This window comes from Lepidochelys olivacea (assembly GCF_965140295.1).
Source record: "Lepidochelys olivacea isolate rLepOli2 genome assembly, chromosome: 3".
NCBI lineage: Eukaryota > Metazoa > Chordata > Testudines > Cheloniidae > Lepidochelys > Lepidochelys olivacea.
The window spans coordinates 128,894,983-128,921,523 of record NC_140413.1 but is presented as its reverse complement, the minus strand read 5'-3'; the positions used below and the strand labels follow the sequence as shown (position 1 = coordinate 128,921,523).

At 39.8% G+C, this 26,541-nt stretch overlaps 1 protein-coding gene across 1 annotated transcript in view; it reads right to left on the bottom strand.

Moving 5' to 3' along the window:
* SMOC2 (SPARC related modular calcium binding 2) overlaps positions 1-26,541 on the bottom strand; it is a 175,517-nt gene that overhangs the window by 84,129 nt on the left and 64,847 nt on the right. Inside the window, exons 3-5 of the mRNA XM_084624714.1 lie at positions 15,164-15,270; positions 13,855-13,954; positions 2,544-2,591 (exon numbers count right to left, since the gene is read on the bottom strand). Of these exons, the coding sequence (XP_084480840.1) occupies positions 2,544-2,591; positions 13,855-13,954; positions 15,164-15,270 (255 nt within the window). The remainder of the gene's footprint in view (positions 1-2,543; positions 2,592-13,854; positions 13,955-15,163; positions 15,271-26,541) is intronic.

The window sequence follows — 26,541 nt, the reverse complement described above, 5'->3', positions numbered from 1 at the left end:
ATTTCTGGATTGTGGGGCCACTAGGAAAGTGGATTAGGAAATGTCCCTGAAGCCTTTTTTCCCTCCACAGTTTAAGAGCACTGCAGCAGCACAGCTTCAGTCCTGTAGAGACCCTAATTTTCAAAGGCCTGAAAGTTTGCACCCGCTGTGCTTTACTCTTGGAATAACCAAAGCAGAAGACAAGCTTCATTCGTGTGGGACTTAGAAATAACACAGGAATCTTGCTGGCCATCTAGGTATGGCCTGTCAGCTATTCTATTCTATTCTTTTCTATTCTATTCTATTCTGTGGATTCTGACTCTTCAAGGAATTCCTGGAGGAAGGGAGTGTCTCAGAGACTCCAGTCCTATTGTATTCTTAAACTATAAAATATTTCTACTGTATGAATTGTAAAACCAAAGATGGATCTGAAATTCCTGTCACTCATCTGGTAGTACAGTTATGTAGTGCTCCCAAGATCTGTTCTGATGTTTTTGACAGTGCTAGTTAATGCAAAATGCAAGCTTGGAAGAAAGGGTTGGTGGGGAGGAAGGATTCAGCTACTGAAAAGGAAGAATCAGGAACCTCCTGGGAAACAGGACATCTACACTTTGTGCTGCAGTTGTGCTGGTGAATAAAAACAAGGCACAAGTCAACAGTAACTGTGTAATGTCAAAAGCAAACATTTTTGATGAAGAAGGCTACATAACACATGCACTCTGTTTATCTCTGACCCCTGGTGATATAGATGCTGTTCATTCGGGCTTTGCAAATAACTCAGCTCTCACATACATCCTCATCAATAATCATGAGGCTTTTGGCATTCTACGGCATTGGCTTTATGGAATTTAAAATCTGACTGCCACCTCACAACAGAACATCTCCTAGGTGATGATAATACCCATGAGTGCATTAGGGTTTTGAGGAAAGTATTAAATAATATACAACAAAGGTGTATCAGCAGATCAATACCCATCTCAGATGAAGACACACTTTTCTCCTCCCCCCTCCCACCAGAGCCAGAAAGAGAATAAGTTCATCTCTGAAGGGAAATTTCACTCTCATGCTGAGAGGACTTTGCAAGGTTTGTTGGCTATAAGATGAAGATACTCATACAAAATCTTAAAATATGGAAAATGTTGATTAAGAACACTCTGGGCATGATTGAGAAATAGGACCCCAAGGTATGTCTGTAATAAGGCATGGAAACTAAAAAAGTGTCTGACATCTTTAGCCAGATAAATACTGGCAGCTGGTTGGCCTCAACAGCAAAGAACACAACTGGATGCTTCAGTGTTCTACAACATTTCCCTTCATGCCTGGTTTCAGCCCATATATATCAAGCAGAGTTGAATGTAGACATGAAGGCTAATTTATTTAATCTTCACCACTGCTCAGCTCTCTGAAGAAAGGCTCAAAGACAAAAACAAAGGCTTCCAAGATCCAGACAGGTTTTTTACATGGTACAGTTAATGTAGTTCACAGCTGAGAATAAAATTCATGACCCACAGCAAGCTTCCCTAGCAGGATCCGTAGCAGGATAACTGGAGGTCAGTGGAGCCCAGAGGCTATCTGGTAAACACATGAAGGAAAGGTTTCCCCTGCTCATTAACGTATCTTTTAATAACTAACTTTTGAACAGCTACTGATTTTCTCAACATAATAGCACCACTTACACTGGTCAAACTAAAATCAGGGTACAATATAAAATTGCTAAAATTCCTGCAAAATCATAAGTCAACTATAACTACATGGGGCCAAATAGTCTTTCTATTTATGCTGGCATAAATCTGGAGTAACTCCTTTAAAGCCCATTTAAACCAGCATTACAGAGAGTATAATTTGGTTAAATATTTTCATTTGCCTTTAGAATTACTATTTTTTTCTTTTAGAGTAACAGCCGTGTTAGTCTGTATTCGCAAAAAGAAAAGGAGTACTTGTGGCATCTTAGAGACTAACCAATTTATTTGAGCATGGTCCTATCTTAAATAAAGTCAAGGGCACAAATTCATGCCTGGTGTAACTCCTCCAACCTTGGTGGAGTCACATCACATAAAAATTTGCCCCAGAAACGTGAATTATTATAGGATACATACATGAGGTTGTATCTTTAATAGCAGCAACTCTTTGGCTATGAATGTGAGTCATCAGTTGAACTCATCACTGTAGAGAACAAAGTGCCAGGCCTCAGAGGAGTCAAGTCCAGGTTGCCATGGAGATGAAGTAATCGTACCAGTTCCCTGGATCTTGGGGCTAGACAGTGCTGGCTTTACCAGACAGACAGTACAGGCTGCCACCCAGGGCTAGAGAATATTAGGGGCAATAAAAGACTTAACAGCTGTTTACCGGGAGGGTAGCAATGGGCTGGGAAGGGAGTTTATTTTCCAGTTAGCCCAATGCAGCAAAATCTCTAGGAATGAGGTTGGACAAGTTAAAAAAAAACAAAAACACAAAAAAAACATGCACTGACATTTCAAACTTGTGAAAGATCAAGGTTTCAAATCCTGCAAGTTTACTAGTTTCCATAGTTTAAAAAAAAATTCACAACATTCTAAGACATTTACCTGTATTTCCTGCACCTTCTCGTTGTGGCAACTTCTCAGTTACAGACCCTGGAAGTGGAAAAAAGTGTAAACCAAAAAAAAATTATTTTCATTATCCACTCACCTTCGTAGTGACACACATTAGTCTAAATTATTCCCCTCTGTTTCTGTCAGCCATAAATACCAGACACTTCTTCCTTTGTAAGCCAATGGATTTTGGCTTGGCCCGGTACTGACATTTGCTCATGATCAACTTAGGGTGAGGTGTTTGTTTTTGGTCACCACCGCACCTAAGTCAAAGAGAACCCAGGCACAGTAGATGAATACACATGCAAGAAAACATGCTCATGCACGTCACAGTCATAGGCCAATATCCTGCAATCAGATCCATGCTGCAGACTTTTACACCTGTATGAAACTCCATTGACTTCAATAGGGCTCTGCCTGGGTATAGGAGTCCCGCTGGCTCCATTTGCAAGATCAAACCCTTCATATAGATAAAAGCAGCAAAAAGTACTGTGGCACCTTATAGAAAACTTATGCTCCAGTACGTCTGTTAGTCTACAAGGTGCCACAGGACTCTTTGCCACTTTTACAGATCTAGACTAACACAGCTACCCCTCTGATACTTCATATAGATAATTTGTTGTCCATGGTTTCTCAGATCTTCCTGGACACAGCAGAGAGGGGGGACTGATAAGAGCCAATCAAGGCTCTCTGATCTCATTTATCCAGTGCTGTCATATGTTAAAGTAGCAGGAGACAGCTTTAATTTATATCACTGATGTAAGCCCCCACTCCCGGGACTTTATGCTGATGGAGAAATGGGCATAACAGAGCACTGCTTCACCATACCATCTCTCTTCCCCTCTGCCTTGCTGCCACTCTGACCCCAACATACCCTCCCCTCAACACAGCTACCTCCACTAGCTTTACATCAGTTCCCCCTACACAGGGGGAACTCTCTAGGGCAAATCTCTGGCTGATTTAAGGCAGAGGCATCACAAAGTGAATTTGATGGACTGGTGAATCCAGGACCCCAAATTGACAGTAGTTGTATACTTCAAATAATTCTCATTTAATATATGTAAATGAGGAAACAAAATGAAAAATTAAATACAGTAATTTTTACAAAATATTTGTAAAGATTTGTTCATTGTTGTGGCATTTAGTATTTAGACTGCAAATTGCATAGTTTGGTGGATCACAGTGTATTTATCTGCACAACTGAAAAATAGGAAACAGCAAATTGTATTGCACAATTATCTGTTTTATGTTGCAACTACTTTTATTTGTTCACTTTAATTTCCAGTTTAGGCTTATTACATTCGAGTACAATTCTTGAGCTTTGTCATGAAATTCCTTGGAAATTTTGTGATGGCAAAATTTTGATAAAATTGAAAAATTGGTTGATTAAAACCGGCAAAAGTTCTTTTTATCAAACATCCATGTAATAAAAATGAGAGGAAGTCCTGCCCGTTAAGAAGAAATAGGGGCACTGGATGGCTTGGAGAACTGATTGCTAATGAGATATGGAAACTTTGAATGATAACTGATAGTCCTTTCTGGCCTTAAAATCTATGAATTTATGTATCTATGAATTGCTCACACTAGATCAGTGGTGGGCAACCTGCGGCCTGCACACAGCCCATCAGGGTAATCCGTTGCCGGGCTGCAAGACAGTTTGTTTACATTGACTGTCCGCAGGCACGGCCGCTCGCAGCTCCCAGTGGCTGTGGTTTGACATTCCTAGTCAATGGCACCTGGAAAGAGGTGGCGACCCCGTACCACTTCCTGCAGCTCCCATTGGCTGGGAACGGTGAACCGCAGCCACTGGAAGCTGCGGGCAGCTGTGCCTCTGGACAGTCAACGTAAACAAACTGTCTTGTGGCCCACAGCAGATTACCCTGATGGGCCATGTGTGGCCTGCAGGCCACAGGTTGCCCACCACTGCCGTAGATTAATGGTTGAAATCTCTCCCAGGCTGATAGTAACTAAGCATCATTGCTAGCTGAATGAGGCATGGGTGCTGGGGAAAAATAGTATGCTATCATGTAATTATAGACTGCCATAATGCTTAAACAAGGGGGGAAATTAAGGTTGCACAGGCTACCTTAATTCTACCATTTCCTAATTTTTGAGTGCTTGACTTTGCACACTTAATAACAACCTAAATAACATTAACATCTTTTAAAATGTAATATTGCAAATAACTTGTTCAGAGAAATCTAAAATACCCATACCATAACCTTAATCATAAGTTGTCATAAATATAAACGGAAGGGTAAACACCTTTAAATTCCTCCTGGCCAGAGGAAAAACCCTTTCACCTGTAAAGGGTTAAGAAGCTAGGATAACCTCACTGGCACCTGACCAAAATGACCAATGAGGAGACAAGATACTTTCAAAGCTGGAGGGGGGGGAGAAACAAAGGTTCTCTCTGTCTGTTTGATGTTTTTGCTGGGAACAGAAAAGGAATGGAGTCTTAGAACTTAGTAAGTAATCTAGTTAGATATGCGTTAGATTCTGTTTTGTTTAAATGGCTGATAAAAAAAGCTGTGCTGAATGGAATGTATATTCCTGTTTTTGTGTCTTTTTGTAACTTAAGGTTTTGCCTAGAGGGATTCTCTATGTTTTGAATCTGATTACCCTGTAAGGTATTTACCATTCTGATTTTACAGAGGTGATTCTTTTACTTTTTTCTTCAATTAAAATTCTTCTTTTAAGAACCTGATTGCTTTTGTCATTGTTCTTAAGATCCAAGGGTTTGGGTCTGTGTTCACCTCTGCAAATTGGTGAGGATTTTTATCAAGCCTTCCCCAGGAAAGGGGGAAGGATTTTGGGAGGAAAGACGTTTCCAAGTAGGCTCTTTCCCGGTTATGTATTTGTTAGATGCTTGGTGGTGGCAGCAATAAAGTCCAAAGGCAAAAGGTAAAATAGTTTGTACCTTGGGGAAGTTTTAACCTAAGCTGGTAAAAATAAGTTTAGGGGGGTTTCATGAATGTGTGGGGACATGCTTGAAACCCCCCTAAGCTTATTTTTACCAGCTTAGGTTAAAACTTCCCCAAGGTACAAACTATTTTACCTTTTGGTAAAGCAATCAGGTTCTTAAAAGAAGAATTTTAATTGAAGAAAAAATAAAATAATCACCTCTGTAAAATCAGGATGGTAAATTCCTTACAGGGTAATCAGATTCAAAACATAGAGAATCCCTCTAGTCAAAATCTTAAATTACAAAAAGACACAAAAACAGGAATATACATTCCATTCAGCACAGCTTATTTTATCAGCCATTTAAACAAAACAGAATCTAACGCATATCTAACTAGACTGCTTACTAAGTGCTAAGGCTCAATTCCTTTTCTGTTCCTGGCAAAAGCATCACATAGACAGAGAGCCTTTGTTTCTCCCCCCCTCCAGCTTTGAAAGTATCTTGTCTCCTCATTGGTCATTTTGGTCAGGTGCCAGCGAGGTTATCCTAGCTTCTTAACTCTTTACAGGTGAAAGGGTTTTTCCTCTGGCCAGGAGGGATTTGAAGGTGTTTACCCTTCCCTTTAAATGTATGACATAAGTAAAAGAAATGTAATCAGATCCTGTGGCTGTGAAATTTTATAACCAGTTGTAACATCTGTTACTATGGAGGCTAAGATAAAGATAAATCTCATGCTCCAGAGTGTTAATTGATGGCCACAGAGGTCAGGAGGGATTTTTCACATACACATGTACAACCTTTTATAGTTGGCCATGTTCACATTAGGGTGACAGTTCCAGATTCCTCTGAAACATCAGATAATGACCGCTCCTAGAGAGAGGGTATCCCAGTGACTGTATGTGATCTGGTAAGGCAAATTCTGTCACTCCCATTTAACTTCAAGTAATTAACGAAACAACTCAAAATTGTTACTCCTACCTGTTGATTAGTGTGGTGTCATCGATAAACATTGACATTAACAGAGGCTCTGTCCTCTAAAAGGGCTCTGTCCTCTAAGAAATTAAGAGCAGACCTGTGTAAAACCTAACTTCCGCCTCAAAAAGCCCAACATAAAGCATGTGAGAGCTGGGGACAACACAATTTTGGTCAAGGGGATCCGGTTGTGGAACGAACTTCCAGAGCACATTAGGTAAATACATAATCTGATCATCTTTAGGAAACACTGCAAGCCCTTCCTCTTTGAAAAAGCCTTTCCACCACAGCAAGAATGACACTAACAGTAGTGACAGCCCCATCTACCCAAATAAACAGCCACCCCCAGTTTTTTAAAATTAAAAATAGAAGTAAAAACCTGTAACACAAACAAATTAACCAAGAGAACCCAAATAAACAACAAGCAAGCAAACAAAAATACCCTAAGTACAGTTTTTACCATGAAGAGAGGCGATTCAGAAGCTCCATGACGTCCACTTCAGACTTTTCAATTGTTATTGATTTTACATGGAAGGTACTTAGATACTACAGGGATGGGCAGCATTAAAAACCCTAAACTAAACAGACAGTCTTTTTAAAAAATCCAATTAATTCACAGAGTTCTGAATCATGCCCTAGTTTAGCCAACTTATCATTCATTAAACATTTGCCAAAAATTACTAAATGCTTTATTATTGCTCGTCTATAAAAATAGTTTCAGAATAAAGTGAGGGTTTAATCTGATTTCTTTTTCTTGGTATCAGACTGAATATACATTAAAAACAAGAAATGGAGCAGTTCATGAAGAGCCATTATCATAACATGAGGAATTATTATGTTAGAATGTTATGCAAAATGGGGACAACTTCAATTTAAATTAAGTTACGATTTGATAGATTTAGCAACTTAAATATCTATTGTATTATCACCTGGCAGAAAACACTGAGAAACTGTGCATTTTCAGCAAGTCATACTGCAGAAACTATAGACAGATTATTATAGATCGGTAATAAAAAGCCTTGAAAAGTGGAATAGTTGGAAACTTATACCAATGAAACCCCAAAATTAGAAGATGATTTTTGCCCAGTTTGGGGTATTATAACAACCCTAGGGGCAGAATGTCAGCTGGTGTAAATGGTCATAATGGCATTTCCCAATAGCAATGTTCAGTTTTAAACTAAAAGTTTTAAACCAAATATTAACAATTTTCAGCCAAAAATTGTCAAGTTTAGATTTTTTGCCAAAAAGTCAATTTTTTGGTGGAACATTTTGCCAAAATCATTACTTTTAATTTCATTGAAATTTTCAATGGTAAAATAACTTTTTCTGACCAGTTCTAATGTTGACTTTTTTTCACAATCACCTCGAATTTCTGTGCAAATTCATTTCAAACCTAAGACCAAGAGCTCTAATTAATGCAGTCTTTCTGAAGCAATAGAATGTGATGCTGAATTAGTCCATATGTGATGCCCATCTAATCATATTTCAGAAAGATTTATGTTAATGGCTGTTTGTTTTTTAAGACTGGAGTCTGGGATTTGCGTGTCGAAATCCTACTCAGTTTTCATGGGAGTAGGGTACCTGAATCTCTTAGACGTCTTTGAAAATCCCAGCTAGAGTTTCTAGCAATTATTACTAGTGGTGCTACTGTGATTGCAAAAAGCAATATGAAGTGGATTACACAGCTCTGAGGTTTGCTCATAGGTTTTTAGGCCAGAAATTTTTTAGATAATCTAATCTGATCTCTTGTAGATAATCTAATCTGATCACAGCCCATTAAATTTCACCCAGTAACTCCTATGTTAAGCTTAATAACTTGTGTATGGGTAAATCATATCTCCCAGAAAGGCACTCAGTCTTGGTCTGAAGATGTCAAGCATACATCTACATCAGTGTATCTGTAGCTACATGCCGCAGAGAAAAGCGGACTGCGTCCACATTGCATCCAAGCCTGACTGAGCCTTTCCCCACTTCTGGAGCCTCTCTGTGTGGCAGGGGAAGGATTCTAGTAGTGGGGAGCTGGCAAAGCCTTTTTCCTCTACCTTTTCCTGTGGCAGAGAAAGGTTACACAGTGGGTAGCTGCCTACGCCTTTCTCCACTGCCTCTCACCTGCCATAGTCTTTCTCCTCTTGGGGATTCAGCTCAGGTAGGCAATGGGACAATACACAGCTAAAAAACAGCAGTGTAGACAGGGAGGCATGGCTTGGGTGAGTAGAGAGCATGTACTTGCATACATCCTCACACCCTTCAGTCTCATCTTTTACCCTATTAGCCTAAAGCTGTGCCTGCCTGGTCACAGTGTTGTTCATACCCTTGCTAAGGGGGCTATGCGAGTATGTACTCTACCGGCCACCCAAAGAAGAGTACAGTGTGAACCTACAACAAAAGATGGAGAATCTACCACTTCCCTTGGTAGTTTGTTCCAGTGGTTAATCACCCTCACTGTTAAAAATGTGTGTGTCTTATTTCTAATTTGAATTTGTCCGGCTTTAATGTCCAGCTGTTGTTTTTTGTTAGATTAATAAGCCCTTTAGTACCCAGTATTTTCTCCCCGGGAAGGTATTTATACTTTGTGATCAAGTCACCTCTCAATCTGCTTTGTCAAAGAAATATAAAGCCTATCACTTCTCACCAGTTCAGATCTTGTTACCCAGGTTGATAGTAATGAAAAACCATTACACCTGACAATTGTTCAGCAGCCTATGTGAAATGAGTTGCTTGCCTCAATTCCGTTCCCCTCAGAAGTGCTAAATTCCCTGAGAATTAAAATGAAAATTAAATAAAAAAATCTTGCAGAATGTTTTTGTTGATCTAAAATAAGGATTTCAATAAGTGAATCACTGCATCAAAAGTCTTGTTTACCATACTGAACTGATGGCCACTTCAACATGAAGTTTAGACAAGGAAATTTGCCAGAGAAAAACTATCTGACATCACAAATCTGGCATGCAGATTTGAAAGCCTCCAAAACAGAAAATAAATGGCTGAGCAGCAAACTGCCACTAGGTTCTCAAGAGCTACACTTTTAATTGTTCATATTAGGAATACTTGTATTATTAGGTATTATTCGGAATTTCCGGTACTGTGTTTTTCTAGCATCATGGGTGAACCACTATAAACTAAATGGGCTTAACAGTAGCTGCCTCAATAAAATATAAGTGCAGAAAAAGACTCTACCATCATGGTAGCAGGCATAGCCAAGGGAGTTTCGGAAAATCTCCGCTAAATAGGGTGAAATACTAACCAAGGCTAAGGACCGTGCTATTTGATCTGTAAAGGCAGACTCCCACTTCCACACCATGCTCTGTTGAAGTCTAAAGGGCTGAAGTCAATGGGATTTTGAATGGGAGCAAGCATCTTTCTGTATGAATCTGCTTAAAGGATTTGTGTCTACTTTGGATTCAAGTGAAGTGTCAAAGGTCACAGGTGTAAACTGGTGGGGGTTATTACACTGACAGTGTGGTCAGCACTGTACAAAAAATGAAAAAAAAAATAGTAGCTGCCCAAGAAATTTACAGTCAATACAAGGATAAGACAAGAGCCCATGGGGAGTCTCAGCTGGTGAGAGCATAATTTTACTAGCTACAGAGAGGAGTGGGGATGGCAGTATCATGAGGTGTTGATTAGAGTTGTAGGCTTTTGGGAAGAAGTACAGTAAGCTTTCAGGGAGGGTTTTAATGCAGAGGGTGCACCCCTGGAGCACTGTGATACGGAATGTGTTCCAGATTTAACTGGTGACACTCACTGATGAATGCAGAGGAGTGTGGGAGAAGGAAATGAAGGGATCAGTGAGGCTAAACTCATTCAGGGAGTGAAGGGGGAAAGGGATGTAATAAGAAACAAGAGCAAAAATGTAGGCAGGAAGGATGGAGGACTGGAAGATGATCCTCTGTACTGTTACATACAAAACAAGGGGATCCATCGGGAAGAACCAAAAAGAAGTGCAATAAATATGTGTTATATATTTGAGTAAAGTAAGAGAGAAGAAAAGGCTCAGGATTGGCAAAGGCTACATCTAGAATACTACAGGCCTGAGTAAGGAGTTCCCTGCTTATAATTGTTATTTTATGAGCTGATTGAACATGTAAACAGAAGCTGAAAAAAAATCACAATGTGAAAAAGCAACCATCAAATACTTCAAAATCCATGCTCAGTTTGAAGAAATATAAATAGGAATAGGAATGCAAGACCTTTTCTAAGGAATGGATAAAGAAGTGTTCTTTTGTTCAGGACTCCACATCTAATATCCCACCACAAAAGATCAACCCAAGAGAGAGATGTACTTTTTGATATTAAGCATTTTTGTTTGGAAGCCAAATATTCGTGTGCAAGTAAATCCACATATCAAATAAATCCATACCCTTAAATAAAGAAGAAACACATCTATTAGCAAAAGTTCCATGAAGTAAGCCATGTGAGATAGCAGATAACAGTGGTACCATGCAAGCATTCATATGAAAGTCAAGGTGATGAAACTGTATGTGTAAATGTTGGAATAATCAATGACCTCCTTGTAACTAACCACTACATTCTGTCTCCAGAAAAGCATAGGCAACTGAAGAATACATGACCGTTCAGTTTTCAGATTCCACTGCTGTAAGATGTGCACTTGCAATATTAAGTAACAGCAAGGGAATTCTTGAGAATAGGCCAGAAACGGCACAGTTTATCAGTTTGGCTTGGTTGAGAGCCTGTGATATCCCAAAAGAACTAATTAAGAAAGAAGCAAGTATGAACTCTGTGTAAGTAATGATATTTTGGGCGTCATTCCTGGGCATAATGATAGAAAAGGGAAAAAAGATAAAAGCAAATAGTAGATGTAATGGAAAACTTCAATGTTCCTTCTGGAAAAAAAATCTCTCCAGTCCTGACAGATGGTGATCCTGGAAACAGACTGGGAAACAGACTACAGCTGCAGCTCTGCTTCAGCAAGAATGTCATTCTGCAAAATTAGCACAGGGGATTGTGTTATTTCACTGCATAACTTCTTGTAAAATTTGTAGCACTGTCTCTCGTATGGTAGTAGGTGGCTGTGTAGTCCTCTTTAAGTAACATTGAGCTCTTCATCACAGCATTTCAAAATCCTCTCCTAGGTATTTGAGACATTACAAGCCCAGTCCTGCATCCGCTGATATAAATGGAAAAACAACCATTAACTTTAGTGGTGCAGAATCGGGTCCTATGCACTGATTTGGACCCTGATCCCGCAAAGACTTGCACACATGCTTAGCTTTATGCACTGTGACTCATTGACTTTAGTGGGACTACTTGATGTGTGTAAAGCTGAGCACATGCATGAGTCTTTGCAAAACTGGGGCCTTGGTCCTGAATATAGAAGAAAGATGGGTTTCCTGTGGCTATATTCCGGCTCACATCATGACTTTGATTGAACAAAGCAAACACTTTAGCGGTGTAAGTGAAGAAACTGAACAATTTGTGTCTTGATTAATCAGTTAAAGCATCTGAAACTAACTACATTTTTTTCTTGATTACAATGAACATGAAAAATCCCATGAATCTGCTTGTCCAGTAAATAATTCAGCAGAACCGTGGACCAGAAATTAATGCCACGCACTTTGGCAGAGCTATTAGACAATTATTTATTGAGATTTCAGCACATGCATAATCCTTTTTTGTTGAGGTTAGTGAAATTGAGGGAGCTACTGGGTTTCATGATCACTGATATTGCAAAACTCCTGATGGAGGCTTCAATTAAGTAAGGCACTTAAGCACCACTTAACTACATCCCTATTTAGGATAACACTTAAGCATTTAAATATGGTCCTGAATCAGGGTCAGAGTTTTTATCAATCATTACATTAAAATACACTTCTGTATATATTATTAAATCTTAAAACTTGTGAACATTTTATGTGGCTCTTGGCAACTCTGTCTGACTCCAAAGTGAGTCTTCAGCATATATGCTAGATTGGACTAGATCACTGAACTAAACTGAACTTTATGGATCCTGGGGTAACAACTACCATAGGACAGACACTTGGAAGGCTCTCCACATCATTTAAGTCACACAGGGCTTAAAAGCAGCCTGAAATGTTGATGTTCTTTTGTTCTTACATATTCACTTCTTCTCTGGTCGTCTCCCTTCTTGTAATTATTATAATAATAATAAAGGTTTCTGCTCTGAAAATATTGCTTAACTATAGGGAAGGTTTGGGTAAGGGAGCCCCATCAGAAGACATATCTCAGTTTCTTCAACTCTGCCTATTGTCAGGCAAAAATTAAAATTTAGCTAACAACTAAGACAGAAACCACAGATCAAGCAGAAATGCTTCAGTAGCCCAAGGGCACTGACAAATGTAAACACTTAATAACCTTATATGGTTAAATGCCTGCCCAGTAACTTAACGCTTAAAACAGAACAAACCCTCCCTTCACAGCCCACCGGATATTTGTAAGCACTCATCCCTACCCCACCCTCACCCCGCCTTTCCCCGCCCCCCGCAAGGTAGACATAGATGCTTAATGCAATTAGGATGACCTCTATACGTATGTACTGTTTTTATTTTTATTTTTGTTTAGGGTTTTTTTTAACTTGTAACAATATATACAAATAAATGCAACTAAATTAATAAAAGAATGTATGTAACAGGCCACTGTAGCACCATATTTTGGAAGCTGCTTATCAGTCTTCCTGGTACCATGAATAAACCTCCTTTAGCATTGTCTGGGCTTGCCTGATTCTTGGGGGAAAGAATCTTTTTGCCTAACACTATCTTCCAGGGAGCCAAGGTGTCAATTAATCCTTCCACTACAAGAAGTTTAAAGTGCAGGGGGTACTGCTGTTGCAGTTCACAAAGCTTCAATATCTGTAGACAGAGAGCTGTTGTATTGACCTAAACCACCTGGAAAAGTAATCGGTACAGTTGCTTGTACAATTCTGATTTACCATACATTTTTGACATGTTTGAAATGAGGCTAAAAGGCAGTCTCTAAAAACTGGTTAATTTGTTCATGTGCACTGGTTTAAAATAAAAACTTGTGGGAATTGCAGTCTTTGTTTGTTGTTCATTTTCTACAAACAAAGGTTTAACGTTGATGTTAATGCTACTTTTTAGCTTTATTGAACAGGGTGTGTGGTGATTCCCCCCCACACTTTGCCCCCCCCCCCCATTTGGCTACTGGTGAGAATTTGTTTTCACAATACCAAACCTTGGACAGTGTTGTTGTTTTTTTTAATTCTTCTTAATACTTAAAATGTTTAAAAAGTAAAACTCTATGGAATGTTTGCAGTGAGTTTACAAGGAAGAAAATTATAAGATACAGAAATAATCATTTCAGCAATGCTGTTGCATGACACCATATGTTGGCACATAAGTATCATGTTAATGAGCACTGTACAAAATCCTAAAAACTGAGACAGGTAGAGAAAATGGATGGATGTCACTGATAAACTAAATCATTACTTACCTGGACATCGTGGAGTTTTATGTGCTACAGCTGTACCACTGATTGGACGTCCATTGGGAGTGACACACCAACAGTATCCTGTGTAACTATGACACTGAACCTGTCAGGAAATTACATCAAGTGAGAGAAATCTATGAGACATATGTTGACCATATTGAAATGTTCATGGCACATAGAGTCTATATTTATATATGTCTCTTGAGTACAATGGAGTCCTCCAGTAGAATATATTTTAAAGATATCAAATGTCTTTTTCTGTGTCTAGTAAGATAATCCACTAATAGACCATAATTCAAGTCTGATGAATATCCTTAAAGCATAAAAGCAGAGCTTCCCTCAAGCACTCTACAGTAGGTGCTTCAGTGGAGAACTGAGGAGAAACCTATTAATGTGTGTTCGTTTTGTAGTATGTCCTATACTGAAAGAATAAGATACAGGCATTATGAAAAGCTCACAGAAGCTCCCGAGGGGACACGTGGATTGACTATCTCTGTTCCTGAGGTAAGCCCCCTCTAGCTTTTTTCCAGATAGACAACATATCATCTCACGCACAGTAACAACAGGATACAGCACATTTTCCTGTATTATTCATGCCCAAAGCTCTCAGAGAGCAAACTACTGGAATGCCTACTTTACATTAATTGCTTTATAAATCCCAACATCTTAACATCTCTCCTGGAGTCTAATGTCACTTTCTCTACCATACTGATATTTATATGGTAAATGTTAACTATTAGCTACACTTAAAAATGACTACGGTAACTTTCTACATGACTCTACCTTTAAAGCTTATTATAATGGTAGCAGAAGACAGTCCTGCTTAGTATGTATCTGACTGTGATAAAAGCTTCAAATTGTACCCCTCTTGGATTCGAAGTCCTTGCCTGAGTAACTCAGTCTCAGTCCATGATGCCTGAACAGAGATTCAGCAGGGGTTAGGGAGGATTACTCTATGACTCATGGCTTTGGCAATAGAATATGGACTCTTTTACCACAAGATTACTGGTTAGGATCAGGAACAGGACAGAAATCATACACATTTTACCAGCTGATGACTCGTCAGAGAGCTATGAGAAATGACTTGGTTGTCTCACCCTAGTGGAATGGGGTGCACATCACAATAACCAACATCACATGCAGCTCTTTTGTTGACCATTTCTGAAGAGATGCCAAGGACTAAATTGGTACAAAACGTGAACTATTCTCCCACTTCTAAACTTCAGTGTTAATGGAATTCCCTCGCTGCATCACAAAGACACAAGCATGCTGAACAACAAGACATAAAAATACTGAGCCAAAACTTTTCAACCTGGCTGTATGTGCCATCATCATTACACTCGGGAATGAAAACTTGCTGAAGCTCCTTGCGGGCTTGTTCCTGGGTGTATTTCCTCTCTGCCACACACCTGGAAACATCTAAGGAAAGGGAGAAAACAAACAAGATGAATGATGCAACATTAAAGAGAGTATAGGTGATAGCCCAAAGTATAAACAAGGAAGAAGGTTCAGAGACCCAAATAAAGAATTGGATCCTTTCATTCCTGATGATGTATTGTTACCTGAGTATTTAGAAATAGGGAAAAAATGAAAGAAAATCAAAGAAGTTATATCATCACTGCTTCTCTTTGGTACGATCCTGCATATACATCTAATAAATGTATCTATTTTCTTTTAAGTGTAGTAGGTCTACCAGCAGTACACTTACTATTAGGTTTTTCCTCCCAACATTTGTCTATTTAGCCTGCAAGTTGTTTGGAGCAGGGATTCTCTCACACACTGTGTTTGCACATTGCTACATTGCTTATCACAAGTGGGCCTTGCTCTTAGTGGCATCTCTAGGTGCTTCGGTAATACAAATTAATAATAATCTACTGTACAATACGTGGACTAATTATTTCACTTGCAAGGAGTGTGTATAATAATTAATACATCTTTTCTATTTCTAATTTCTATTATGCTAAAAATATAGCTAACAAGTCAGCTGTGGTTTATGGGATTCGAGAAAACTGAAACATACTTTAATTCTGGCAAACTTGGATTCCCCAGCCATGCCCCCTTTTCCCTTGACCCACCCTCTGTGCCAAAGGCTGGGGGTGGGGGAATGGTGTTAGAGCCACTATGCAGGCTCTATGGAACTGCACAATTTCTGAACACAGGTCAGATTCTTCACTGGCCAACATCCACCAGGTTTAGGGAAGCTTTGTGCTGAGAAAAAACTTCTTAACTGTCAGGGTGTTAAGCACAGGAATAAATTGTCTAGGGAGATTATAGAATCTGCATCATTGGAGATTTTTAAGAGCAGGTTGGACAAACACCTGTCAGGAATGGTCTAGATAATACTTAGCCCAGCCATGAGTGCAGAGGATTGGACTAGATGACTTCTCGAGGTCCCTTCCAGTCCTATGATTCTATGATACTAGTGCTAAACTGACGTAAAAGGACCAGAGAATCTGGCCTCGAAAGTGCTAAATAAGTGTAAAGTAATATTAGTTATCATCTGAGTGCTGGTCTAGAAATTAGGAGTCCCTTAGTCCTAATCTTTGCTCTCATATTGGTTTCCTCTCTGGACTTGGACAAGTCACTTAACTTCTATGCATTAGTTTACGTCTCTGTAAAGTGGAAATTATAATACTTATCTCATAGGAGTGTTCAGAGGATTAATCAAATTTGTAAAGTTATTAGAAGTGAAAATCATTATGACTTTATAAAAAGTTAAGTATTAAGATTAAACATTGAATCATTATGATGTTTCAGAAGGGACATCTGCAGAGACCCAATATGTCACCTAGCAAATGGACAGAAACCTTCCACCCTTCACAGATACATAGGAAAACTTAGTTAACAAGAGGCTAAATTGTTTTGTATATGTACTTTAATAATTTCTTAGATTTTCACCAAGGGAACTTGTACTTCCATTCTGGTTAATGTACTGTGTAGCTTAGGTAGATTATGTTAGTCCATGCTCTGCCAAAGTTAAAAACCAAAAATATTTAATCTACCTTCAGTGTCTTAAGCCTTATTATGAGCTTGGTTTGGTTATACAGTACTTACTTACATGTGGTTTTAATGTAGCCAGTGTTTTAAACTGAAAATAAATCACTCCTTTGGTGGAATTCTGTCCTCATTTTTTTATCACAACATGTGGTTTAAATGTCTAAAAGGAAAAGTGATATAAATTCCAGCACATAAGGTCTCTACTACAATACTGATAGAGTTATAAATTATCTCCAATATTTGAATTATCATAAAAGCATGCCAGAGACAGATAAATTCTCCAAACACCTTGTCTGCCACCCTGTTCCTGAACATCTCTGCCTTCTAAAGCCTTCATATTTGTAGTCAATTTAATACTCCTAGACTTTACAGTGATCAATTTTAATGAAATAGAAAACTCAAGTTTGAAGTCTAATGTTTCTTGGATTATTTAGCTATAGGAAACATTTGAAGGTTAGTGGCATGGAATTACAGTGCCTCTCTAAACCCCAAAGCAAACCTGGTAGAAAGCTCTCTTATCAAGTTAACCAGCGGAAACAGTCAAACTATTATTCCAGATACATCCTTGTAAATTATTCTGCTTTATTCATTTATCAAGATTTACAATAGCACATGGAAGAACTGTGATTCAGTTAAAGCTGGGGATGTGATACAAACTTATAAAAGTGAGGAACTATAAAAGGATAGGCGAGATAAAAATATCAGAATATCATATCTGTAATACTAATGACACATTCGATTATCAAAACAGATGGACTAAATTCATCCCAAGTGCAACTTCATTGAAGCCATATTATTACACAATTTTTAAAGTGTTATTATGGAAAAGCCTAGAGGCCTCAGCCAAAAAGCGGGTCCTGTAGTGCAATGTGCTGTGTACGCACATAACAAGAGGCAGGCCTTGAAACAGAAGGGCAATACTTGAGACAGACAAAGAGTGGGAGCAAGGATGTATTTTAGCCCCTTTACAGAGGGGGAATTGAGGCACAGAAAAGTTAAATGATTTGTCAAAGCTCACACAGGAAGTTTGTAGCAGCGCTGAGGTCTCCTTTCCACCCACCCCACTCGTCCAGTGTCTTTAACCCAAAATCATACTTTTGCTTGAGCTAAAACAGGGTGATTTTAGATTTAAACACTCACCTATCTTGGACTGTGAACTTAGGTTAAAATATTATGGTAATTATCTCTCAGGTGTGTTCGGAGGACTAATTACTTCATGGGCCTGGTTCTAATCATTGCTATGCCTGGTGTAAATCAGGAACAACTCTACTGATGTGAATGGTGTCCTACTGGTGTGAGATCAGCATCAAGTCAATGTCTGTGAAGCACGTGGAAGATGAAAAGCATCATATAATGCTAAGTAGCATTTTTAGACAAATCTTGCACCCTCACAATGCTATTGTACTTGGGTTTCCAGCTCTACAAAGAGAAACATTTTTTAAAAGAATCTGATTTCACTTAACTTTTTGAAAACATTTAATGACAAATCCTCTCAACACTAAAGGCCTGAATCAGTTGCTGGTTTGTGAGTGGTTCCCCACTGAACTCAGTCTAGCTCCTGTCTCATGTATGGATTGGGAACCAATCCAATAGTAGTAGACAGGCCCAAGGTGGAGTTCAGTATGTGGAGTGGGTGAAAGATCATTTGGGTTTAGCCCCTGTAAAATGTTGAGGCCTTATCTGCCCAGATTCGGACAATAGAAACCCCGATACCCACAAACAGTTTATGCACACATGTAATTTTAAATCAAGTGAGTTGTGTCATTGGGTACGATTCTTATCTCTGCTCTGGCCTCTGTACTTGAGGTACATGGGCTGGAGCACCATAAAGGCTGCCTAAAAGCTCTGGTTGTGGCCGGGGGAGAATTCTCCTGGCACAGGAACTGGGAAAGACAGCAGCAGGCTGTCCTTTGAGCACTCCTTTGCAAGCATGGTGGGGAGCAAGAGGGGCAGGCTGGGAGTGGGCAGCAGCACACAGTGCTGCAGAGATTCTGGGCAGTGCCCAGGCTCCGACTCAGGTTTGAGCCCAAGTCCCCCTCTCATCCACACACAGATCAGTCTGACTAGGGTCAGCAAGCACACAGGATCCAGGTCCTGGGACTCTGGTAGGGGCATGGGTCACAGCCCAAGTCCTGCTGAGAATCAAGTTCAAGCCCTGCCATTTTTCAGTGTGGACACAGCTCAAACTGCAGACCCGAGTCAGATGTGTAGTGTAATATGGACGCATAAGCATGGCTTTAAGACCCAGGTCTAGCAATTGTTAACCCAGGTTTACAATGCAGTGTGGATGCTCAAGCACAGGCTTGGAAACACCATGTCCACAAGCCTAGGTCCCACAGACTCTGGTTTACAATGCAGTGTAGGCATACCCCTAAAGGCACAGCATAGAATCTCACCCACTGGGTTCAATGGAGCTACTCCTGTGAGTAAAGGAAAGCATGTGCATATTTACAGGATCTGGGACCAAATTCTAATACATTTTTGAAAATTAGAAACATAGGGCCTTATTTTTCGTTCCTTGTGCAACCAAAATACTACTGAAATCAATGAGAATTTGAAGTATGCAAGGAAATTAATGTAGGATCAACCTTATAGTTAACAGCAGAATTACCCAGACTGGAACAGATTGCCACCCCCTTCTAATCCACTGTCCTGCCTCCAATAAAACAGTGTTTGATGCCTGCAGTCTAAGAGGAAGGGAAAAAACCTTTAATACAGCTGGCAATTCTGCTATAATGTATCATGGAGAGAAAAAACCTGGCAGAAAAAAAAATTAGGTTTATAATGGAAACAATGACACAATCTTAACCGGGATGCAAACCGTATTTCTATAACTACATCCAATATGAATTAAATTTACAACAAATTTTGGGCTCCACGGGAAGATTAATCCAAATTCTCTCATTGGAAATTAAACTGATTGCCAAAATAAGTAAATAAATACATGTTCTGCAAATGGGGTTTGATTTAGTCAATCCTATACTTTTTCTTCATTGTTGGATGGTAATATGTGTGTTTAGTAAGATTAACAAAAATTTTACTTTCCCAATCCACTGAGCTTCACTTACTTTTAGGGGCGCTGACTGTGTTTGACATAGGTTACATATTTATACATAAAATAGTATAACGGTTTGTTTAGTTATTTATTTTATTATAGATTGAAAATCCCACTGAACAGACAGTAACATTTATCACTTTGTTAAGACCACTTAAAAAATGGTTAAACTTAATTATTTGAATTAAAAAAAAAAACCCTGAGGGCTTTGCACAGATGCTTAACTGTTCTTGTGCTGAACAGAAAGCTTTCCTAAATCCATGAAGATTTGAACAAGCAAGTTTAGCATAGCATGTAATCTAGATAACTCTAACTCTTACTGAAGGCTCCCATTTCTGGCTCCTTCTATCTTTCAGAGTGCCAGGATAATCTGACTTTTCCCTAAATCACCCCCTGTTTGTCATTTGGAAGTGTTCGGTATAACACTGTGTAGACATCAGCAGCAACTGAGGCCCTGATTGAGCCAGGTACTTAAGCACATGCCTAATTTTAAGCATCTGAATAGGCCCATTGAAGTTAATTGAACTACTCAGATGCTTCAAGTTAGGCATATACTTATGTATCTCGCTGAATTGGGGCTGGAATGAAGATGTTATTTCTTTTCATTTTTCTTTCCTGTTACTTTCCCTGTTTCTTTTACTAATTGGTAAGCGCATGCATTATGTGCATCTGGTGTACTTCTAATTTTGGAAGAACATGCATTAATCAGTGAATGTAATATGCCACGCGTCGCCTGGGGAAGCGCATCGTCTGCCGCTGGGAGTGATGCGAGGAGCGCCAGGAGCTGGGAGTCCTGGTGCCGCAGATCAGGTCCGACGACAATACCATCGTCACCCCGAGCGCCAGGAGCATGCTGGAGAGGACCCTGAAGGCAGCCATCCACTCACTGTACATGGAAACTCTGAAGCGTAAACCGGACCAGGGTAAAGACTTCGAACTGACCAGCAAGTGGGACGCCAGCAACCACTTCCTCGCCGGGGGTGGCTTCACCCGTTTCGCCGACTGGCGGTTCATCCACCGCGCCCGGCTCAACTGCGTCCCACTCAGCGGAGCCGTCCGCCATGGGAACCAAGACAAGCGTTGCAGGAAGTGCGGCTACTCCAACAAGTCCCTGCCCCACATCCTGTGCAGCTGCAAGCCCCACTCCAGAGCCTGGCAGCTGCGCCACAAGGCCATCCAGGACCGCCTAGTGAAAGCCATCGCACCGTGCCTGGGGGAGGTTGCCGTGAACTGCGCCATCCCCGGTACTGACAGCCAGTTGCGACCTGACATGGCAGTCACTGACGAGGCCCAGAAAAAGATCATCCTCGTCGACTTCACGGTCTCCTTCGAGAACAGGACCCCGGCCTTCCACGAAGCCCGAGCTCGTAAGCTGGAAAAATATGCCCCCCTGGCCGAAACCTTAAGAGCGAAGGGCTACGAGGTGCAGATGGATGCCCTGATCGTCAGAGCCCTGGGCGCTTGGGACCCCTGCAACGTGCGTGTGCTGCGGACCTGTGGGATCAGTCGACGCTACGCACGGCTCATGCGGCGCCTCATGGTCTCGGACACCATCCGATGGTCCAGGGACATCTACATCGAACACATCATCGGCCACCGACAGTACCAGGAGGTGTGAGCCGGTACGACATCGTGCATCAACTATGGGAAAGGGACTGAGAGACTTTTTCCAGTGGACCATATGAATTGGAACCATAAACTCACTGAACATTAAATCCCACCAAACGAGGGTAGAGCCATCCTCATCATTGTATCCACTCATTATACTCCACACCTGAACATAGCCATTATATGGACAACATACCCCCATATCTCAATGTCTGTACTTTGACCCATTAAACTTTTACCCCCAATCGGGGAGATTGCAGATTATGCATTCCTTTCGCCACCCATTCCTAAACCGAATTTCGCACCCCTTGATAATCTGTACCTTATTCCCTGATAACCAGAAACTTCTATGCTTAAACTCTGTACTGTTTTCTTTTTACTTCAACATTATCTTGATAAAATTATTATTTCTGTGCTAAAAGTGTTTTCAATGTAACAGGCTTGTCTTTGGTGTGTAAGGGTATATACTGCCCTCAGTCCATGCAGGAATCGCCACTGACACTGGATCTAAGGCTGTATACAGCTCTAAGAGCTGATCACCACTAGGCTAAAAGACATATGTATCAGTATTCTAGAGTGATAGGAAATATGTATCAAGTCACTTGTGCTTGAATCTCCTTGCTTCAAAGATCTGAAGACACATCCACATTTTGAGAGTGAAGAGGGGGGTGGATGTCTGCAGAGACATTTAACATGACACATTTGCAACATAAAGACTTTGTACTTGCTGGTAATGATCACCCGATGATTTCTGTCTTTTCATTTTTATTGCTGCATTCTGGATCTTAACAAGAAGGCAGCATTATCTTAGCTGAAACCCTCTTCTCTTGGCATCTAATGGAGCCAGGCACTGTGTTTTTCACATTTGCAACCACCCAGCAACTTAGATAGTTAAGCTATAAGATAAAACAAGGAATGCTGGCTGGAATCCTCCTTGGCACAAAAATATTCCTCTTTCTTTTGACTTGATACAATGTGCCTAGAGGCATACCAAGTATTCATAGTAAAATCTGAAACAACAGAAATACAAACCCAAAACACAGACCGGACATTCTGAAAGGGGCACAAAGGTTTTGAATGAGCCTGACCAGGTTAATAGGAATATGGGCCCATCTATGATTCTACATCAAAAATCAGGAAAAATTCACAACTACGTGTGCTTTCAAGTCTTCATTGCTGCATTGGGGCTTCAGTCCTGGTCGTTTCAACTTAGTTTTGCTTTGAGATTTTAATTTTGTACAGAAACAGAAACTCAAAGTGAAATGACATGGATTGAAATCAATAGCCAGTATTAGCACAAACCTCTACTAAGTGGAACTGTTGAACTTTGCAGAGCTGTGGCTATGGCTGAAAGTACATTTGACTATAAAGGAGAGGGTTTTTTTACCCCCTAGTCCTGTGCATTCTGACTGACTTTAACAATCTTTGCATGAAGTTATAGCATTATGAAAAAGATGATACATTTGAGAATGAGATGGACCAATAACAGAATACAGAGAAGTTTAGAGCTGCATCTGAATCAGGATCGGAATTCTGTAATGTGCCACCAACTTACAGTTGAAAGTTACCTCCAATAGGAAAATACTTCTAGAAAGAACTGGCCAACAACATTTTTTTCATATAAAATATCCTTTTTAAAAAAAAATGGATTTTTTTTTCCAAAAATGTCTTTTCAATTTTTTGTTAATTTTTTTCATTGTGATTTTCCTTTTCCCCCCAGTCATTTTCAAAAATTGATTTTTTTCCCCCCAAAACTTGCTGGGTGTGGGAGAAGGATGAGAGAAACAAGTAAAAAGAATGGAGGGGAAAAGAAAAGGAAGAAAAAATGCAAGAAGTGAAGTATAGTACATTTATGCTTGGGAAAATATGCTAAGCTTCCATTTTGATATACCAGGTGTTTGCGGTAACCTACAAAAACCCTATCTGGGCCCAGTCCTCGGTCTACTGAGTTAAACGTTAAAAGAATAAGATCTTCGGAGACCAGTGCTCTTCCTATTAGCTCGTTCATCAGCTAACAGGCAACAGCATCACTTCAGTTAAGCGTTCCTACATTTGATTGTCGTAGGACTACAAAGTATTTTCATTGGAGGGCCATCAACCTTGGAATTCTCCCCATTGGTCTAACAAAGCCTGACTTGTTTGACCTACCAAGCCAACATGCAAGTTCTAGCTTTTTAGTCAGGCTGTTAGCAGAAGGTGAAGGATTGGTAAAGTTGGATGGCTCTGCCCAAGTTTATTTTTCATAATGTTAATGCAGTAGCAAAAAATTCACATCCTCAGAGAAACACTCAGCAGTGATATCCTGCTTTTCCTACATGTAGGGAATGTCACAGTTGAGTAGTAGTATTAGAATCTGAAGAGAAAAGTTTACCTTACTGAAGTGTATGCTGTAAATATCCCTGTGTTTGGAGACTTGCAAGGAGTGCATTCTACAACTAATAAGTAAGAGTGACAAACTTTTTTCACCACTGCCAGGAACTTTAATTCTTGTAGTGTTATTGAAATGCTGTATATCCCTCTTTCTGGGAAAATAGCAAACTATTTTATGTGAAATTCCACACATTTTTATGTGTGTTTCAATTCTTTATGTGAATCTGAAAATGAAGAGAGTACCTTTTGTTATGTCTATGATAGCCCATAAAAGGAGGGCATTTTTAAACAGTAAGGCTCTTTAAGATACCATAAATTAGTTAAGCTAAACATAAGCTGTATAGGGTTTCCCATAGAGAAAGGGATCTACATCATTACAGAGAAATAGCAACAATATTATTTGTGGTGGCTCTCTGGGTTGTGCTTATTTAGCAGTGAGGAATGAATTGTAAGGAATGAATATAGCTATACGTGCTATGCCTGGAGCCCAAACTACCACCTCATGGGTGTTGAAGAACTCCAGGACAGAGCTGAGGCACTTTAGCAGGATTGTGTAGGCACACTTGCTTTGCCGTTGTCCAGAATGAACTTGTGTAATGGATACAGGCTATTAGTCAATCACTATCTGCCACATTAACTTAAAAATAAATAGAAAGAGGAAAAAAATAATCTTCTTGCCATTACTGAAAAACAAATAATTATCATCTTGAGTGCATAACTGCAAATCTTGCAGCTCCTTTTCAAGTCAGACGCCTATTAAAGGCAATGAGAGTTTGTCTGAGTAAGCACTCCAGGACCTGGCCCCATATGAGCTTGTGTGTACCATCGCTGACAACTAAACTGAAAGTTCTCGTGGTGTCCAGAATTCAAAAGCAAACATCGCTTACTCTCTTCAGCTTCTTCATGTCTAGGGCCCTACCAAATTCAGGGTCCACTTTGGTCAATTTCATGGTCACCGGATTTAAAAAATCGTAAATTTCATGATTTCAGCTATTTAAATTTGAAATTTCACAGTGTTGTAATTGTAGGGATCCTGACCCAAAAAGGAGTTTAGGGGTGCTTGCGGTACTGCTATCCTTACTTCTGCGCTGCTACTGCTGCTGCTGCTGGCGGCGGCGCTGCCTTCAGAGCTGGGCAGCTGGAGAGCCGCGGCTGCTGGCTGGGAGCCCAGCTCTGAGGGCAGAGCCTCTGCCAGCAGCAGTGCAGAACTACGGATGGCAATACCATGACACTCCTAAAATAACCTTGTGCCCCCCCCCTGCAAATCCCTTTTGGGTCAGGACCCTCAATTTGAGAAATGCTGGTCTCCCCCAGTGAAATCTGTATAGTATAGGGTAAAAGCACACAAAAGACAAGATTTCATGGTAGGGTGTTGGGGAGGGGAAGACCAGATTTCATGGTCTGTGATGTGTTTTTCATGGCCGTGAATTTGGTACGGCCCTACTTATGCCCAATTGCCTGAACCTCCAATAACTTATGTAGAGAGACCTTGAATATTTAAAGAACACTCAACTGATGCAGGCTGAAGCAGAGTGCTACTTGTTTCAATCCACCCTTATAGCATCAGTAAAACTGAAAAATGAACTGCTGCTGTCAATTATTCATTATTCTCTTGACAATGCACCAGAAAGAAAAACCTGTTTTTTCTCCACTGGACACTTCTGTTTTAGATACTGCTCACTTTGAGACAAGATATAGCAGGCTGACAGTGTTTGGAGACTTGATACTTGAAGAAGCTGAGGTGTGAGATAAAGAGATGTCCGTCAAATACTAAAATGTTCATTTTCAATTGACATTAACAGTTTCTGGTCTCTGGAAAAAAAAAATTATTGATCCTCTCACAACAGAGCAAGATTCCCACTAATCTACTTTTGACTAAGGATGGTTGTTTGACATCTCCAAAAAATGGAAAAAGAAAGTGTTGTAGCAGAAACCGTCACTCCCCACCCAAATTTTAGTTTAAATATTAATATACATTTATTGTTTGTCATGGAAAATTATAACAAATAATATAATTTTACAATACAAATTATTTGAGTAACCTAAAACCATTTGCAAAAAGAAAAGAAGTACTTGTGGCACCTTAGAGACTAACCAATTTATTTGAGCATAAGCTTTCGTGAGCTACAGCTCACTTCATCTCACGAAAGCTTATGCTCAAATAAATTGGTTAGTCTCTAAGGTGCCACAAGTACTCCTTTTCTTTTTGCGAATACAGACTAACACGGCTGCTACTCTGAAACCTAAAACCGTTTGAAAACCACGACACTAGAAACATATAAACCCACATTTTCAAAATTCATGGATGGAGCCATGTTCAGTAATGGGCTAACCAGAGTAATAAGACTAATGCAAAAGTCCTATACAGTATTATAGAGATGAAACCAATAATTCTATAGAAATTATTCTAAAACCCCTAAAAAATCTAATAGAGAATTTGCACAACTTTTGTATATATTTTTGAATCAGGCAATAGAATTTTACTGCAGAAGTATGATTATCTACTAAATGCTACTGGATGGTTCTAAAAACCTACAGAAAATTTAGAAAAGTCCAAAGGGAAAGGCCATGACTTTTTATGAAAAAAATCCTGTCACAGATTTTATTATACAGCACAGTTTCTGCCACAAATATACAGCCCTATGTATTGTCAGATAAAT